The sequence below is a fragment of the Propithecus coquereli genome, unplaced genomic scaffold, assembly GCF_000956105.1.
Source record: "Propithecus coquereli isolate 6110/MARCELLA unplaced genomic scaffold, Pcoq_1.0 Scaffold12, whole genome shotgun sequence".
In the NCBI taxonomy this organism is placed as follows: domain Eukaryota; kingdom Metazoa; phylum Chordata; class Mammalia; order Primates; family Indriidae; genus Propithecus; species Propithecus coquereli.
The window spans coordinates 14,451,701-14,471,614 of record NW_012136080.1 but is presented as its reverse complement, the minus strand read 5'-3'; the positions used below and the strand labels follow the sequence as shown (position 1 = coordinate 14,471,614).

At 42.1% G+C, this 19,914-nt stretch overlaps 1 protein-coding gene and 1 pseudogene across 1 annotated transcript; one reads left to right on the top strand and one right to left on the bottom strand.

The window, feature by feature from the left end:
• Nucleotides 1-1,347: 1,347 nt before the first annotated feature.
• On the bottom strand, nt 1,348-1,630 carry LOC105825683 (annotated as a pseudogene).
• Nucleotides 1,631-10,883: 9,253 nt separating this feature from the next.
• A4GNT (alpha-1,4-N-acetylglucosaminyltransferase) lies at nt 10,884-17,922 on the top strand. Its single transcript, XM_012663554.1, has 3 exons — nt 10,884-11,031; nt 11,804-12,238; nt 17,269-17,922. The coding sequence occupies exons 2-3, from the start codon at nt 11,828-11,830 to the stop codon at nt 17,881-17,883; spliced, it is 1,026 nt and encodes a 341-aa protein (XP_012519008.1). The 5' UTR covers nt 10,884-11,031; nt 11,804-11,827; the 3' UTR covers nt 17,884-17,922.
• The last annotated feature ends 1,992 nt before the right edge of the window (nt 17,923-19,914 follow it).

Sequence of the window (19,914 nt, the reverse complement as noted above, 5' to 3'; positions counted from 1 at the left end):
CCAAAGTGCTGGAATTACAGGTATGAGCAACCCCACCGAGTTGATTTGGGTCTTTTTTACATCTTCCATGTGTCTTAATTTTTTTGAACATATAGAATATATTTATAATATTTTTTTTTGTTTTGTTTGTTTTTTTTTTTGAGACAGAGTCTCACTCTTTTGCCTGGGCTAGAGTGAGTGTCGTGGCGTCAGCCCAGCTCACAGCAACCTCAAACTGCTGGGCTCAAGTGATCCTTCTGCCTCAGCCTCCTGAGTAGCTGGGACTACAGGCATGCGCCACCATGCCTGGCTAATTTTTTCTATATATTTTTAGTTGGCCGATTAATCTCTTTCTAATTTTTATTAGAGGCGGGGTCTCGCTCTTGCTCAGGCTGGTCTCGAACTCCTGAGCTCAAACAATCCGCTCGCCTTGGCCTCCCAGAGTGCTAGGATTACAGACGTGAGCCACCGCGCCTGGCTATAATAATTGTTTTAATGTCTTTGCTAATTCTAATGTATGTGTCAGTTCTGTTTTTTTTAAATAAAAACAATCCCACAGCATTTATTGTCATTTTGAAATAATATACAAAAGCCTGCACTCAGATGTTTCTAGTGGCTTTATTCATAATTTCCAAAACCTGGAAGCAACCATGATGCCCTTAAGTAGGCGAATGGATAAATTAACTGTGGTATATTCAGACAATGGAATATCATTCAGCACAGAAAGAAATGAGCTTTCAAGCCGTGAAAAGATATGGAGGGAGCTTAAATGCATATTACTCCATAAAGAAGCCAATGTGAAAAGGCTGCTACATACTGTATGATTCCAACTATATGGCATTTTAGAAAAAGCAAAACTATGGAGATAATAAAAAGATCGACGTTTGCCAGGTGTTGAGGGGAGGGAAGTATGAATAAATGAAGTACAGAGGATTTTTAGGGCAGTGAAACTACTCTGTTTGATATGTGTATAATGGTGCAAATATGTCTTCATAAATTTGTCCAAACCCATGTAATGTATAACACCAGTGTGAACCCTACTCTAAACTGTGGATTTTGGCTGATAGTGACATGTCAACGTGGATTCATAAACTGGAACAAGTGTACCGCTCTGGTGAGGAATGTTGATAATGGGAGAAAGTTGTGTAGGTTTGAGGGTAAGGGATATACGGGAAATCCCTGTCCCTCCAGCTTCATTTTGCTGTAAAACTACAACTGATTTAAAAAATAAAGACCATTACAAAAAAAGAAATAACCTAAGGGTAATCAAAACAATATGAACAAATGTTTTAGAACTATACTGCCAACAAAGTACACCTAAAAAAACTATATTACCTTCTCAATAATTTCTCACTTCATTGATCATTTCTAGTTGGAGACATTTTGTAGCAGAGTAATATTAACTCCTTTTAGCATGATCCAATCCAGTTGTTTTTTTGGTGTTGTTTTAGAATGAATCTCTTCTGCATCAGTCATCTAATACAAAGTTCGTATACTCATCAAAATCAATGATACAGCTCTCTATTCGCATATTCACTTGCTCATAGAGCCACATCTGAATCTGGGATCTATTTTGTAAGTATCTGAAGATGGGGTTGATGGGCTGCATCACCACCTTCTGCACTTTCTGGCCCTGGCCATGGTACGCCATGGAGGAACCTCACAAAGACCACGTTATCTCAGAAAGCAACTTCCGCTGGGTTGCTTTTAATTGAGTTTTCTCTTCATTACAGGTGTACTTTCCTGCTTCTTTGCATGTGCTTGGCAATTTTTGATTAAATTTGAGACATTGTGAATTTTACTTAGTTGTGTGCCAGATTTTTCTTTTCTGTAAATATTCTTGAATTTGTTCTGGGACCCATTTGAGTTACTTAATCCTTTCAGGCCTTGCTTTTAAGATTCGTTAGGCAGTATCAATACCGTGTTTAGTGTAAGGCTGATTTTCCCCTAGTACTGAGACAAGAGCTTTCTGAGTTCTCTACCTGATGTCCTAAGAATTATGAGATTTTTCATCCTGAACAGTGGGAACGGGCACTATTCCTGGTCCCATGTGTGTGCCAGGAATTCTTCTTTCTAATTCCTTCTGGTGGTTCTTTCTCCAGCCACAGACTGTTTCCTCACCCACATGCTCTGATTATTACCCTGCTGAATTCTGAGGGTGATCCTCCACAGATCTCCCAAGTTTTCACTGGTGTAAAGCCCTCTCCTCTCCAGTACTCTGCTATCTCAATCTTCCTAGATGCTCGGCTCTGTCTTTTTAATACTGTGAGTCCATGGGCTGTGCCTGGGTTTCCCCTCCCTGTACTGTGGCCTGCAAATTGTCTTGAGAGAGTAAGCTAGCACGATCACAGGGCTCACCTTCTTTGTTTCCTATCTTTCAGGGATTACTGTCCTTCATTGCTTGATATTCAGTGTCTTCAAAATCATTGTTTCATATGTTTTGTCTGTTTTTTGTTTCAGATGGGAGGGTAAACCAGGTCCCTTTATTCCATCTTCCTGAAAGTGGAATTCTCTACCTTGTACAAACTTGATTCTGTTCCTATTCGTTTCTCCTGTGTTGGATAGGAGGCTGGTTGCTCAATTTTCAGAGTTCACAGAGGTTTACGCTATTCCAGCCCCTTCAGATTTCCTATGGGCCCCTTGCATTCATCTGCTGTTATACTGGACAAGACTCCTCCAAGTTTCAGTGCTGTTCTCACAGTACCTTGCTACCCTTTCCAGTGAGTATCTGTTAGATATTTTGAGTTTCTCCTGCTTTCAGGGCTGATTGCCTCTCTCTGCTTTTTCCAGCACAGAGCTGATACCATGGAACTCTTAGGGATATTGGTGGTTTGTCATCATCTGTTTGTCACCTAGTTTTGTTGTAAATGTTGCCTGTGGGATTCTGATTTCACAATTTAGTTGTTCTGCCTGTTTTTATATGGGGATTTGGAGAGATTAAAAAATTATGCTGTTGTTATTTTCCCAAAATTCTGTTGAGATCTCTCCAGATAAAATTTATTTTCATACCATATCATGTGCTTAATTTGGACTATCATTTTCACTAATAATTTGTATGTTTCCCTCCTAAATAATTTCAAATTCTTTCCCCCCAATACTATTTCCGCTACATTTCTTTTTCTCTTTTCCCCCTTCTCTCCCTCCACTTTCTCCCCCATTTCCTTTTTCTTTTTCTTTACTTCTTCCAAGAATATATTTCATCCAGTCACAATTTTTTTTACCTCTTACCTTTTCATTCATTTATATCAATTTATTCCCAGAATAGGTGTTCCACCATTGCTTCTGCCTTCTGTAGCTATTTTGTCCTGCTGGTGCAGGTGCTCCCAGGGCATGTGGGGAAATCAGAAAAAGGAGGTGGCCCTTCAATACCTACCACAGATTAAGACAGACTAAAAAAAGCCAGTGGAATTTTAAAAGTACAGGTATAGGAACAGAATAGACCAATGCAATAAAAGAGAAAACTGAGAGACAGATGCACATATACATGGGGATATCCATATAGAGACTTGCTATGTGGTAACAGTGGCATCAGAATGGAGAAAGCATGAACTGTTTTGTAGATGATGTTGTGGAAAGTGGTTCACTATAGGGAGAACAGGAAAAATCCGTCTTCATACCATATACAAATGTGGACTCCAGATGAATGAATAAACTTAATGTGAACTATGAAATTATACAGAAAGAAAAAAAATGTAGGGGAATAACTTTTTGACTTAGGAGCAAGGAAGGTCTTTTTCAAAAAGATCCCCAAGGCACAAATCATTTAATAAAAACAACTCTTGTATTTATTACATCAAAATAAGAATATCTGTTAAGTAGAGGACACCAGAGACAAATTGTTCAATTTGTCATGACATCTTGGGAAAAGATAGAAAATCAACATGAGACTAATATCTAGATTCTATAAGGAAGTTGTAAATTTGCAATAAAAAGGCAGAGAACCCAAGAGAAAGATGAGCAAAGTGCATGAAAAGGCAATTTAGAGAAGAGGAAACAAAACAACTAACTTATATGTGAAGAGATGCTTATCAGAGAAATGCAAATTAAAACAATAGTGAGACACCTCACAGGAACACTGGTGTACTGCTGACAATCTAGCAACTGGTCACTACCCCAGCACTTAAATGATGGGCACATGAATGGAATGGTTATTATGGCAAAGATACAGGCCATGTATTGGCCCAACATCATAGACTCCCACTGAACAAGACCAAACTAACTATTGCTGCCTCCGTGTATCCAACTTATCAGCAACAGAGATTGACACTAAGTCCTTGATATGGCACTATTTCTTGAGGAGACCAATTGGCTAATTGGTGCCAAGTTGGTTGACTACAACACACCCTTTCCATTGTGTGTTAGTCAGAGTTCTCCACGGAAACAGAACCACTGGGATATATATATAGATAGATAAGAGGAGATTTATTACAGAAATTGGCTCACACAATTATGGAGGCCAAGAAGTTCCATGATCTGCCATCTGCAAGCTGGAGACCAAAAAGCCAGTGGTGTAATTCAGTCCAAGTCCAAAGGCCTAAGAACCATAGGGGTGGGGGAGTGGGGAGGGGGAAGGCTGGAATAAGTTCTGGGGTCTGAAGTCTCAAGAACCAGGAGCTCTGACGTCTGAAGGTAGGAGAAGATGGATGTGCCAGCTTAAGAAGAGAGAGAGAGAGAGAATTCACCTTTCTCAGCCTTTTTGTTTCATTCAGGCCGTCAACAGATTGGATGATGCCCAACCACATTGGATCCACCCTCAGGTGGATCTTCTTTTGTAGTCTGCTGATTCAAATGCTAATTTCATCTGGAAACACTCTCACAGACATACTCAGAAATAATGTTTCACTGGCTTTCTTGGTTTCCCTTAGCCCAGTCTAGTTAGCACATAAAATTAACCATCTCACATGGGAAGAGCCATTGTTCATCCCCACAGGAATGAAAATCACAGGTATGAATTTTCTTTTCCTGCCTGCAAAGCCTCAGCCAAAGCACTATCTGGGGGTTATGGAATGCCTGATCCACAGGCATAGAATTTCATATAGCACAGCATTGGACCATCACTTTATAGTGATGGAAGTGCAGGAGTGGGCCCATGACAGCGGGATCCACTGATTGTATCACGTATCACACCATCCAGAGGCAGCTTTCTGGAATGGCCTTCTAAAGGTGCAGCTAAAGTGCTAGCTTGGAGAAAACGCTCTAAAATAGTGGGTACCATCCTTCAGGACCAAATATATTTATGTCAATTCAGACACTTTATATGGTGCTATGTTCTCAATAGGAAAGATACAAGGATCAAGGGAGTGTAAGTGAATAAAAGCAGCTCCACTGACCATCCTCCTAATGATCTATTAGGGGTTTTGTGTTTCTTGTCCGTGCAACTCTGAGCTCTTCAGTGTTGGAGGTTCTGGTCCCAAATAGAGAAGATTTTTTCCAGGTGTTACTGCACAGGTACTGCTGTGTTACAAACTACTGCAGGGCACCTTGGACTTTTTGTACTTTGGGACCAGCAAGTAAAAATAGCAGTTACACTGGTAGAAGTAATTAATCCTGATTAGCAGGAGGAGGTAAGGCTGCTTTCACACAATAGCAGCAGGGGGGGAATATGTACGGAACCTAGGAGATCCACTTTGGTGCCTTCTGGTACTCCTTTGCCCCATTGCCCATTGTAACTGGAGCAGACAGGTGCAGCAACCCCGAGTTGAGAAAAATAAGACGATTAAGCATTCAGGCACTTCAGGGAGGTGAGTTGCACAATTAGCTAAGCTACCAACACTTGATGAGGTGATCTCTGAGGATTTAGAATGGATATTAGGGGAGGAAGAGGATGAGTTGCAGCCCTGAGATCGACACAGTGGCAGGGGCTATAGTTCATCTCCCTACCCTTCTTCTTGTTAATTTTACTTCAGGAAGAAAGGCTCATGGAAACCATAGAAGTGCTGCTCCTTGAACCTATGTGGAGAAGTAGATCTGTGCAGCTCAAGGAGTGTACTGCGGCAGCCATGAGAATGTGCCTCATGGACCTCCAACTAGGCCCAGGGGCCCTAGATGTGCACTTTGACATATGTCACTGAGTTTATGCCAAGGCCACACCTCCCACAGGTTGCTCCCAGCTAATGATTGCATGTAGCAAGGATATTGAGGAAGACCCATTCCTGGGAGACACAGGACTCTAATGACTGACTTTGGCTTGAGGACTTCCAGATGACTTTGCTGAAACTTCCTTTGACAAGGATAGCCTTAGACAAGGTAGCCTAAGATGCTACCCCTGGAGCTTCTCTTAGATATGCATCGTGATCTAACAAGCTGACCCAGCCTTACATCGCTCCTTTCCTATTTTTTCTCACATAGGCATTTCCCCTAATAAAATCCTTGCACAGTTAATCTCATCTTAGTGTCTGCTTCTTGGAGGACCTGAACATATATAGCTGTACATGAGGGGTAAAGAGAGAGAAGAATTAAGAATGACTCCCTGATTTCTACCTTGGGCAACTGGGTGCATGGTGATTGTCAGGCACTGACATAAAGGAGACCAAGAATCTCCATTTAAAGAGAAAAGACATAACAAGAGGACAGAGTGGGGGTGTGTATGGAAGGACAAAAGGAAAAAGGCCTTATTTAAGGAGACGGTCCCACCTGATAGAGGTTTCTGTTGCACATGAAGGTACCTCTTTCCCACCGAGGCCTGGTTCTGGTTCCCAAAATCTTAAGAGCAACTCCCATCTTACCCATGGCCAAAAAACAGATTCTCATGAAAATATGTGTAGGGGGATTAGAGACAAGCTTACTATGGGTTTCTGTATTAGTCAGCTCTGGCTGTTAGAACGAAATACCACAGATTGGGTGGTTTAAACAATAGACATTTATTTCTCACAGTTTTGAAAGCTAGAAGTCCAAGATCAAGGTGCCAGCAGGTTCTGGTAAGAGCTCTCCTCCCGGCTCCTCCACCTTCTCACTGAAGGTGGCTATTCCTTGGTGCAAATATGTAGAGACCCTACATATTTCCTCTTCTTCTAAGAGACCCTAATCTAAACCTAATTACCTCCCAAAGGCCCCACCTCGAAACATCATCACATTGGGGTTAGGCTTCAACATATGGATTTTGGGGAGATGCAAACGTTCAGTTCGTAAGAGTTTCTTTCAGCCATATTGGGATTCTCACAGACACTCAGTTTTTATAAAAATCCTGTGCCATGTGTGCACTTAGCACAGGTGCCCCTAAGATGTTACCAATTCCTTACAGGAAGAAGGAACTACAGCCTGGCTCATAGCACTTGACAGCAGAGTCCCTTTGAACAGCCCTCCATTCTCAGAAAGTGCCTCTGTTTTCTTCAGGCTTCTTGCAGACCCTATGCTTCAGACTTAGAGGTGTTTGGGGCACAATTAGTTCCCTGAGAACAATTATTTTCTCTTAATCTCCCTGCACTTATCCTCCACCTCCTTTTTTATCTGCAAGTAAATTTTTAAAAAGTGGGAAAATTATGTGTGAGTGTAACAATTTCCAGAACAAACCCAGAAACCTATTCTTGATAGCTATGTAATCAGGGGTATGTTTGAGTGGTATATCTGAGTGGGGAGCAAAAAGCATTATCACCAGAAACATAAGGCTAGAACCATTTTCTTGGAAATGCAGAACAGTTCAAAATATTGCTATGGAACAAAGAGATTTTACTCTGGCACTAACTCACTGATTTATAGTAAAAAGTTTTGTTTTTCCAGGATATAATGTTGATGATGTCACTCCTTAACATGCATCGATTATTTTATTATTCCTCCATGGGCTTCCTAGTGTTACGCTATGAATCGTTCTCACTCTGCAGTGACAGGCCTCTGTCCAGCCAGCTCTCCATTCATGTAAACCCAGCACTCCAGTCTTTGTTCCAGCTTCAGAACGGTGGTGAAAGGAATCGGCAATTTGATACAATATCACTGTGTGTATTGATTTTTCCCTGTTAATGGCCAAATGCTTTAACAAGCTTATCCGTCCCATTTGTTTAACAAATATGTTAAAAACCGGAACTGTGGTTCCAAATGTTCCAAAATAAATAGGACAAGTATTGCTGGCTTGAACATTTCCTTCTTACAATAAACCTGAGTTCAAAGAAGATACAGAATTAAGAGTTACGCTTTTCATGTGCAATTCAATTCAACAAATATTTATTGTTAAAAATTCCTTCAACTTTCCTCTTCTTAATACAGTGGGTCCTTTGTAGAAGAGAGAGTTTAGCTCCCCAAACATTGAACTATTTCCAACTGAGGTTATCAAAGTTTATCCAAAGGGCTGAAGAGTTGGGGAAATCTCTCCTCCAGTTCTGTGGTTTTCCTCCCTGGTCTGCCTTTTCTTTACACTAACTCCAAACATCCAAGGAACAGCATTGTAAAATAGAAATAACACTAGATTCAGAGGTTTTGCCCTATCTTGTTCATTTATTGGGGGCTACACCAATCCACATTTCCTAAGGTCTCATCAGTCAGCAACAACTACACTGGCTCCGTAGTCCATTGGATTGACGAAGTCAGCTTACATTATAATGGAGGAAGCAAGAACTCTCTTACACGAGGCAGAAATTCCTAGGAAAGTAGACAATACCTGGATGCATATGTTACTGTACCAGTGTATTCAGACCCATGTGTTGCTCAAAGACAAGCAGCTCTTTGTACATCTTTGCTCAGGTATCTACACTGGGGTTCCTAGGGGGTGTTTGGCTGGTTGCAGAAGGCCGGAGATTGTGTAATGAAGAAATTTGGAGGACTTTTGAACAGAGTTGTCACGGGGGGTCAAAGACCAGGAACACTCCTTAGGGAAGGTAGTATGTAGGAGAAGCTGTGGATAAGTGGCCTCCAGGGGTAAGGTACTGACACAGGGTATGGCCCCAGGGTTCAGGGTTTCTTGAAGCCCATCCTTGGAGCCACTTGGGCTCTCTGGATTCTGGGTTAAGAGCTGATGACACCTGTCTGAATAGACAGAAAGTTAGTATGATACAGGCCAGGGGAGCCCGAAGGAATGGGAGCAGAATGAAGGGGAAGTAGTTCTGTTCCTCATATTGGAGGGAATGCTGAAGGATGAATCTTGGAGCCCTGGGAAGTTCCAGGTAGAGTGGCCCAGAGGACAGGAGGCCTTCTCAGAAAGACTTGGGAAGGACATCAGGCTGTGATGCTAAAGAGTCCCCAGGTACCAGTGACCTGGCTTCTGCCCATATCTTACCAACTCTCATATAGGGTTGAATATTTCCTTCTTAAAGGCTCACTGGGAAATAGATTCCATTCATCTGAAAGAACAAAACAAAACAACTTAATATTTGACATCAGGGAGTCTAAATACCATCAAAATTGATTATATTTTTCTCTGCTTTTCCTTGGTGGTAGGTGAGAGTCGCTTCTCTGGTTTATACAGTCCTTTCATCCTCACAGGGAACCCGAGGTCAGTCATTTTCTGCGCTCTACAAAGGAGTTGAGGCTCTGGGCAGTTTAGGGACTTGTCTGGTGCCCTCAGCCTGTGGTGGCTGGAGTTACACTCCCAGCCCAGTGCTGTTTCTGTCATACACTCTACTTGGTTCTTGGTCAGAGAGGTCCTACTTTTTGTGCTTAGGATTTCACTGTGTCGCTGATGCTCACATCCATCCTTGCCTGACAAAGACCATTAACTACTTCACTGCCCTCTGCCTTGATCATTTGTTCAGTGATTTTGGCCATTGGGCTAGCAGGTGGGAGGCGCTAAGATATGAGACCCACATGAGACTCAGGTCCTGGGAATGCATCACTCCCACAAATGGAGCCCTCTAGTTACTCCCGAACGGAGGCAGGAGCACTAATTTCCACTCCCTTTTGTAGGAAAGAACAACCAATCTATCCAATGCCAGAGAACTTTAGAAAGATGCCAATGCACCCTGAGCCCAAAACTGATGAGATTGAGAGAAGAAATTCAGCTCCAAAAGGAAGAAGAAGTGTGTGGAGCCCCAAAAGTTATTTTGGGGGATTCTCTGGCATGTAGAAACCAGAAGCCATTGATGAGTGGGACAGCGCTAACTCCTTTGATATAGGACCTGCTATGTCAGAATCCAAAGTCCGCTCAGGAGGGGACATGCCTGCTCACACCAGAGCATCCAGGGGGAACTGTGGAAACCTCTTCATGGCCAAGAGCAGGCTCTGGGCTAAAGACAGGTGACTTCTGAGCAGAGGATGGCTCCAAAGAGGATTACTAAATGCTCGTTTCAAGGACAGGAGAATAGACCACAGGAGAGTGAAAGTACCTTGGGAGATGTGGGGATTGACACATCAAGGGTGACAAAACTGACTTTGTGAGACTGGGACGGGGACCTTGGGGCAAAAGGGTCCTTCCTGCAGCCACTATACCTGATACTGGAGAATCAATTCCCGTTCTGGATTACTGGGCCTTTGGACTACTAGGTTTTGTCCATTGCTTATTTGTGGTAATGGGCTTTCTTTTCTTTTATTCAGAACTTGTGTTTGCAAAGGAAGAGTGTGTACCAACTTACGGGATTGTTTGGTGAAATTTTCCCAAGTTTCTGTTCTTGATTTTGATTCAAGCTAAACTGAAGAAACACAGGATCTGTTCTCTCCAGGGTTATGCTATGATACAGTTTTTCCAGGTGAAATGATCCCCTCAGAGCCTCTGCAGTAGATCCATAAACAGGCAGGATCAGTGTGTGGGTCACCTGAAAAATCTCGTGAACCACTTATTGTCCCCAGGTGTCTATGTGTGGGTGAACTTAGTAAGGGGAGGAGCTTCCCAGGAACTTTCTGTGTTTACTCTTAATCTTCTGCCAATGATTTACTTACCCCTGTATTGTTGAATTCGAAGATTGGGTAGTGATTTATCAGAAAGTATAGCAGGAAGAACTTGTCATTTCTAAGACTTCCAATAGTGGCTAGCTGCAAGTTTCTGTCTAGAAGGTAAGCTCTGATTTACTAGTTTTGTCTTTTCTAAAAGAGTTACATGGAATGTAAAAAATAGACCTCCCAAGAATTGAGATCTCTGCTCTCCTGAATTAGCTAGAGTCAGAGCTAACATTTATGGAAAGGAAGGCGATGTAGGTAATGGTTCAGAGCCTGGGCTTTGGTGGCAGGTAGACCCAAGTTAGAGTCATGGCTCTGCTACTTGCTAACTGCGTGATCTTGGCAATTTATTTAACTCTTTAAGCTTCAGTTTGCTTCCTTAGTTAATTTTCTTCTTAGATCTACTAGTTTATCAGTAAATTATCTTGGATTTTCTAGGAAGGCAGTCAGATTTTCTTGAAACAAGCAATACTTTTGCCTCTTCTAACATTCATAGTTGAGATTCCTTTTCTTGTTTCATTGTATTGCTGATGATTATTGGATCAATACTGAATAGTAACAGTGATAATGGGCATCTATATCATATTCTTGACCTTAACTGGATATTTCAAATGTTTCATATTAAGTGTGATAACTGCTATATCTTTTGGTAGACACTGTTTATCAGCATGAGAAAATTTCTTTGTACTTTTTAACAACCATGAAAGGATGTCAAATTTTATCACATCTTGGCATCTATTGAGCCAAAATGATCATATAGCTTTTCTTCTTTAGTCTGTTAAGATAATGCATTTCATTAATAGTTTTCCTATTAACTATTTTTTTATGTTGAATCATTCTTAAATCTAAGGTAAACCCTACTTGGCTATGATACATTTTTCTTTTTAATATTGATGAACTTGATTTAGTCATATTTCATTTGGGATTTTTTTCATTTAAGTTTGTAAGTGATTTCATGTATCATTTTCTCATGTGCTATCTTTACCAGGTTTTATGAATGGGATGTTTAATTAATTGTGTTAATTTAAAGGAGCAGCTGGGAGAGAGAGTGGACATGCTGAAGGAGCTCCAGCTCTCCCTGTCTGTCATCCTGCTGCTCGCCTGTGGCTTCCTCTACCAGCTCACCCTGAAGTCCGGCTGCCTCTTCTCCTGCCTGCCTCCCTTCAAGTCCCAGCAGGGGCTGGACGCCCTCCTGAGCCATGGACGCAGCATTGTGTTTCTAGAGACCTCGGAGAGAATGGAGCCACCCCCAATGGTCTCCTGTGCTGTGGAGTCTGCTGCCAGGATTTATCCTAAGCGGCCTGTGGTGTTCTTTATGAAGGGTCTCAACTACTCCACACAGCTGCCCTCAAACTCCACACACCCAGCTTTTTCCCTCCTCTCAGCAATAGACAACGTTTTCCTTTTCCCCTTGGATATGAAAAGGCTGTTTGAAGACACACCATTATTTTCATGGTACACTCAAGTAAGTGTCCCGGGAAACTTACAATGTCAACGAATGGTATAGATGAGTAATCTGAGGGTAGAGACTCAGGGTTGGAGATAGAAATAGAACCCATCTTTGGGTTGCCTGGCCCACTTTCTACCACAGAGTTCCGATGCAAGTAAACAGGAGAGACTTAAGCTAAGCTTATCTTTAGCCTAGTGTTTTGCTTTTAGATTTAGTTCTTTTAGGATCTAGTTTACTTTCCCAGACTACCCTTAACCAAATGAGTGTTTATATCTTTTCTAGGTGTATAGAACACTTATTTTTCACTACAGTTTTAAACCCATTTATGTTAAACTTTTTTTGCACCTGAGGTAAAAACCAGGCTATATTTAACATGAAAATGATTTAAGTAGAAAATTCATAAAGGGTCAGTGGAGTGCTGCTATGTGAGATTGGGATGTATTAAGATATGATTGAGAAACTCCTGGAACACTTGGGAATTTTGTAATCCTCATTTTAGTAGCATAGCATAATAAGGAAATTATATTTCAATCTAATATTTCTCTTACAGAGGACTGGAAGTCAAGAAATGCTTGATTGAGTGATTATAGTACAATCACTCAATGATTCCATTATGTAGGCTTTATCTATGGTATTTTTTTAAAACTGACATCTTACAAAGACTATAACACAAAATAGAAATAAAACCCCCCTTATGTCACAATGTAATAATTATAATGATTTCGCTTACGCAAAAACCCACACACATCTACTGGAAAAAAAAAAGACCCGAAGAAACTATGTAACATACAATAATAGTAGGTGTTTTAGTATGATTGGATTAGGAGTGAATTCAGTGATGAGAATGCTTTCATTTTGTAAATAGAATTATTTTTAAAAGCAAAAAAGTAATTTAACAATTGACATCAAAATAATACCATTTGTGCCAGGCACAGTGGTGTGTGCCTGTAGTCCTGGCTACTCCAGAGGCTGAGGTGGGAGGATCCCTTGAGCCCAGGAGTTCAAGGCCAGCCTGGGCAACATAGCAAGACGCCCATCTCAAACAAATAAATAAAAAGTAATACTATTTGCTTCCCACATAAAGTCCTATCTAAATTCTAATCATAGGCTATATTAAGTATCAGCAAACATTTTTTCTGTAAAGAGCCAGTTAGTAAATATTTTAGGCTTTGCAGGTCAAGTGGCAAAATTGAGGACATTATGTAGGTACCTGTGTTAGTTTCTTATGGCTGCTGTAACAAATTACCACAAACTTAGTGACTTAAAACAACAGAAATTTATTCTCTTACAGTTCTGGAGGCCAGAAGTCCTAAATTATTTTCACCAGGCCAATAGCAAAGTGCCGGCAGGGTTGTATTCCCTCCCGAGGTCCCAGGGGAGGATCACCCTTGCTTCTGACCAGCTTCTGGCAGCTGCTGGCATTCCTTGGCCTGCAGCCCATCACGCCGATCTCTGCTTCCATCTTCAAATCTCCTTTTCATCTCTCTGTGTAAAATCTTCCTCTGCCACTCTCCTTACAGGAACACTTGTGATTGCATTCAGGGCCCATCAGGATTATCCAGGATAATCTCCCCGTCTGGAGGTCCTCAACTTAATGACATCTGCAAAGATACTTTTCCCATATGAGGTGACACTTACAGGTTCCAGGATTTAGGACCTGATATTTTGCAGGGGCCATTATTTAGCCTACTACAGTATTTACATAAAAAGAGAGAAAACTCCTGTCCTGCCTGCCTCTTTTGCCTGGGGCCTGAGTGGACTGTACTGGGAGGTGGGCATGCTTGCACCTAGTTGCTAGCAGCTGGAGACATTTTCTGACTAAGTGACAAGGCCTGAGAGGGAGGGGTCTGGTGGGCCAGGCAGGTAAGGGATACGGTTGGGGGCAGCCCTCACGCTCAGTTTTATTCTTGGACCCAGTGATTTCTAGATCCCAAAGTGCCTGTCTCTTCTTCCAAAGAGCCCAGAAGTCCTAGATTGAGACTTGTTAGAAAGAGGTGGAGCAACTCAATGGATTGAGCTTCCACCTGCTAGGTCCTGGCAGTTGCCAATAGCAGGGTTCCCTACCAGTAGGTGGCACTGCCCTGGCAGTGATGGGGCCGGTGGTGGTCTAAGGAGGCAGTTGCTGGGACCAGAGGGGACACGCCCGCTTGGTTCCTGCAGCTCTCAATGGTAGCCTGCTAGAGGGCCCTCCAGAACTGTACAGGTTTCCTGATACCTGGGCTAGACTAACACTACCTAAATTGTATTTTGTTCCTTGAAAAAAGAAATCTCTAATCAAATTATCTGGGGAGAGGCTACATACTGTATCCTTTTCTCACAGATGAATCGTGCACATGAGGATATGAAAGCCTCTTTATAGTTCTGAACTAAAGAAATTTAACTTGATTCAACCTACCACTTCCCAAATTTATTTGAGCACAGAACCCGTTTTCAGTGTGACACATAAATAATCTCTTGAAACTAATGTATCATAAAGCACAGTTGGGTTGCTCTGAGCTGCACCTTAATGTTACTATGTTGGATTTTAGGAGCAAGATGGGTCCTAGGATGCTCCATCTGAGCCTGCAGGGTACTACATTAGGCTGTGCATCTACAGCAATCACACCAACAATACCATGCGGTGGCATGTTCTGCCCCAATTAGGCCCCTACAGGATAGCTGGGTACCATTACTTGCTGGTGACTATTGGGTTTGCTGCACTGATTGGACAATTGTAATGCTTGAAGATGCCCAGGATTGAGTACTATGGGCAGAGGGTGGGAACGGACAACTGTCCTCTGAGCAGTCAGAACCCCAAACCTCTTTCTGAAGCTGTTGTGTTTTAGATTGTTGTTAGTCTAATACCCTCATCAAGGCATCAAGGCATCAAGGCAGGCTTCCTCCTTCTCCAGTTTTGTGTGGCTTTTTTTGAGACAGAGTCTCACTCGGTCACCCCAGGTAGAGTGCAGTGGCATCACCGTAGCTCATTGCAATCTCAAACTCCTGGGCTCAAGTGGTCTTTCTGCCTCAGTCTCTTGAGTAGCTGGGACTACAGGCGCCCACCACGACATTCCGCTAATTTTTCTAATTTTAGCAGAGACAGGGTCTTGCTCTTGCTCAGGCTGTTCTTGAACTCCTGAGCTCAAGCAATCCTCCTGCCTTGGCCTCCCAGAGTACTAGGATGACAGGCGTGAGCCACCGTGCCTGGCGCTATGTGGCTTTTGACATCTTATATCTCTGGGTCTGTCCACTAACAATTGCCAATTTATCGAATAATCACATTTACTTAGTTTAACCAAAACCTTGTTTCTTTTGAATGAGTGGATATATGGAGTCAGACTGCCTGGGTTCAAGTCCAATCTCTGACTCTTACACTGGAAAAATGACTAAACTTCTTGGTCCTAATTTTTAACTTGAAAAATAAGAATGATCACAGTACCTATTTTTGAGAATTTGTGTAGATTATAAAGAGTTTGGAACAATTATTGATTAATGTTAGCTATTATTATTTATGAGATTTGGGGCAATTGTATACAATGTGATGATTTTTGACAACGTGTAGATTTCTGCAAAGTTTTAATTAACCGGCTTTCATTTGATTTTACTACAGAATTTTAAAGAATGTTTTGTCAAGAGCCAATCATTGTTTAATCTTTTAACCAACATATTTAAACTCAAAAAAATGTATTTTGCTTTCTGTATTCAAAATCTTAGCATTCCATATGGGAACACTGACAGTGATACTGATTTATTTTTATTCTTTTTAAAGTCATTTTCTGTTTTGCTCATATTTTAGTCTTTGCAATCATCTGCGGCTCCTCCCCACCCCCTATTCAGTCCATCAGCAATCCCGACTAGCTCTATCTTCAGCATGGACCCAGGGTCTGACCAGTTCTCTCACCCCCACTGTTACCACCTTCATCTCTCACCCGGTCAAATAATCCAGGCTGGATTATTTGACAAGCCTCCTAACTTTCCTCTTTGCTTCTGCCCTTGCCACTTCCCAGCCTTCCAGACTATTTTCCACACAGCAGCCAGAGTGACCCTTTGAAGACTAATTCAGATCACATCACTCCTTTCTTCCAAACCTTCCCGGATAATTTCACAGTCTTGGCTCCAGCCTACATGATCTGTCCTCCCTTTTCACCCCTACCCTTCTCTCTTCTCTGCTCTGTTTCAGCCACGCTGCCTCCTTTGTGTTCCTTCCTGTTCCCGCACATGGTGAGTATGCTTCTGCCTCAGGGCCCTTGCACTTGCTGTTCCCTTAGAACCCTCTTCTTCCAGATCTGGGTATGGTTCACTCACCCACTTCGTTCAGGTTTCTGCTGGAACTAATATAATACAATGTTCTACCCCGCCCCTTTTGCAGCTCCCTCACCCAGCTTTTTATCTTCATAGTCTTCGTCAATACCCAACACAGTATACATTTATTTGCTTATTGTCTGGCTCCTCCCAGGAGGGATTTGTGTCTGTTTGTTCACCGCTGTATCCTTAGCAGCTTTAACAGAGCTTGGCACACAGGAAGTAGGTCCTCAACAAATATTATTAAAGGAATTAATAAGTTACCAAAGGTATGCATTTTAAAATTCTTTTACCAACTTTTCAAAGAGCAGACCTATTGATTTTTTCTAGTTTCCCACTTTATTTTTTTCTTTATCAGAGTTTAGCATTTTTAGGACTTTATTTGATTTTTCCTTCACAGTTTCATATTTGTGGCTAATGTACACCCATGCCAAAGAATGACTCATACTCATATTGTGAAATCTGTTCTGGATTTCTTCTTTATCTTTCCATTGCTTTAATTAAAAAGAAAAGATTTCATGAAACCTTTAAAAATCGCTAAAATCTTCCTGTCAATACTGATTTGCTGTACATTTTCTACTTAAAGGAAAAATTTTGAGGTGGAGGTAAGTTTGGTAAATTTGCAACTCTGGGCTTGTGGCAAATACGGTTTTGGGAAGCTAGCTGGCTTGCCTCACCCCTGCCGGCTGCTCTGGGCCTGGCCTCGCTGTGGCGCCCCTCCCTCTTCCTGGCTGCTGGGAGCTGATTTGCACCTGCCCCTGCAGATCAACGCCAGCGCAGAGGGAAACTGGCTGCACGTCAGCTCGGACGCCTCCCGCCTGGCCATCATCTGGAAACATGGTGGCATCTACATGGACACCGATGTCATCTCCATCAGGCCCATCCCCGAAGAGAACTTTTTGGCTGCTCAAGCCTCTCAGTTCTCTAGTAATGGGGTGTTCGGGTTCCTCCCCCACCACCCCTTTTTGTGGGAGTGCATGGAAAACTTTATTGAACACTACAATTCACACATTTGGGGCAACCAAGGCCCCAATTTGATGACGAGGATGTTGAGGGTGTGGTGCAAACTCGGAGACTTCCAGGAGCTGAATGACCTCAGGTGTCTGAACTTGTCCTTCCTACACCCCCAGAGATTTTATCCCATCTCCTATCCAGAGTGGAGGCGCTACTACGAAGTCTGGGATACAGACCCGAGCTTCAATGACTCTTATGCCCTGCATTTGTGGAACTACATGAACCAGGAGGGGAAGACTGTGGTTAGAGGAAGCAACACACTGCTGGAAAATCTCTACCGCAAGCACTGTCCCAGGACTTATAGGGTGCTGATTCAAGGCCCAGAGGAGTCAGTGACTGAGGAGCTGGGTCTAGGTAGCAAATAGAGCCAATGCTGGCTTGCTGATGCTACAGCATGGAACTGGCTGCTTCCTGGAGTGCTACACTCTCACCTAATCTCTACTCTCTCCAGGGGGTTGGGGGCTTACACACATACCAGCGAGGATTAGCTGTCTTTGTCTATAATAGAACAATCCCAAAAAAACAGTGGCTATAAAACATAGATGTTTATTTCTCTCTCACGTAAAAGAAGTCTAAAGGCAGGCAATTCAGAGTGGATATGATAACGGCAGTCATCAGGGACCCAGGCGTCTTGCATCTTTCTGCTTGTCATCCTTAGTGTACATAGTCCATGGTCCATGTGGCTGCTTGACCTCCAGTCACCATGTTTGCATTTCAGGCAGCAGGATGAAGAAAGGAGGAATGGTGCACCCCCTTTGTCCTATGAAGACTTCCTGCAAGTACCACATAACACTTCCCATTGCATCTCAGTGGCCAGAACGTAGCTGCAAGAGAGGCTGGGAAATTTAAGGAGGAGAAGAAAACGGGTGTTGGAATAGGCAGCTAACTGTTTTCCTGCATATTCTGTTTAACACTGTTTAATTCTGGAACCTATTAAAACATTGTCTGGGGAAAAAAAGAGACTCGATTTCTAGTCCTGATTTTGCCATTCACTTATGCATTCAGTCAATAAACATCAATTGAGCCAAGCACTGATTTAGGTGCTGAAGATACAGCTGGATCAGGCAGACAAGGTCCCCTACACTTGCATCCTAATCCCTGGCCTTCATGACCCTGGGATAGCCTCCTCCTCTCCCCAGGGTATCTGCTGTTCCCTACCCTACCCCTTTCCAATATACATTCACCCTACCTCAATTGGCTCATAAAAGCAAATTGCAAACTCAAACTATTTAAAACTGCTGCCTGTTTTAGATTCACATAATAATTTACCTCTTCCATTTCAAAACCTCATGCTGTATACCGTAAATACATACAATTTTAATTTGTCAATTAAAAAAATAAAAAAATTACCTCCTCTTTTCAGGAAGTATGAGAATTAATATTTCTTCTGCAAATACTCATCAGCAAGATATTTTAGAACTTTCCTTTTGGTAGCTTGCTTTATGAGAAAAAATAAAGTTTACATTTTACTTCAAATAAAAAATTATGATCCCTTTTCAAACTACACCCATCCATCTTCTTTCAATTTAATATTTCCCCCTTTGAGAATCACTGCTTTGCCAGTCTTATTAAACAATACTCACAAGTCATGTCTCCTGCCCCAGCTTTATTTATTCCTGGCTATTTGCTCTGGACTCTTAGATATCTGACACCACAGTCAGGCTCTGTGGCTGGCTACCCCCCACCCATGGCTGTCTTCTGGGTTGTGTCCCTAGAACCCCTGCTGGTTTTCAGCTCTCCTGGCTGTCTCTAGGTGAGGCTTCCTAGGGCTAGCTGTCTCAGGGACAAGTAGAATCACACACATTGGCTCTCAGTTCCACATCTGGAGAATGCCTGACAAGTGGTTCTTCTTCTCACATTCCTGACAACTATGGTTTTGAGGGGTTTGATTATAAATACTTTCAATATTTCAAAAATATATGAATTGCCTTGTGATAGGACCAAATAGGTCAACCCGAATGTCATGTTCCTTTCACAGCTGGGCTGTGATTGTACCAACTCACTGTGGCAATAGTGATAACTTGATGTTCATAGGGAGTTTTACCTGGCAGTACAATATGTTTTTGATCAATGAAATATGTTTTGATCAATGAAATATTAATAATGTATTAATAATGTATTATGTAATAAACCAAGTTTGTTTAGTAGAAAAAAATATTTCAAATCATGGTAGCGGTGGTACTGGGGAGGACCTGGCGAAGTAATAAGAGTAGTGAGTGGTAAGAAATGTGGGATTCCTGGAATCCTAGATGACCCTGGGTTCCTTCTGGCCTTAAATGAGTCTATGCCATGTATTTATGCCATGCTACATTTTGCAAATAGGCCCATGCTGGGGTTTTCCCCTATATTTATTTATTTTTTTCAAGTCCCACATTCATTCTTAGAATTTCAAACAA

What these genes read in the sequence shown, in the direction of transcription:
- A4GNT (XM_012663554.1), top strand. Translation starts at nt 11,828, where the DNA reads ATGCTGAAGGAGCTCCAGCTCTCCCTGTCTGTCATCCTGCTGCTCGCC. An exon ending in TATTTTCATGGTACACTCAA is followed by an intron (nt 12,239 to 17,268) that starts GTAAGTGTCCCG and finishes CTGCCCCTGCAG; the next exon opens with ATCAACGCCAGCGCAGAGGG.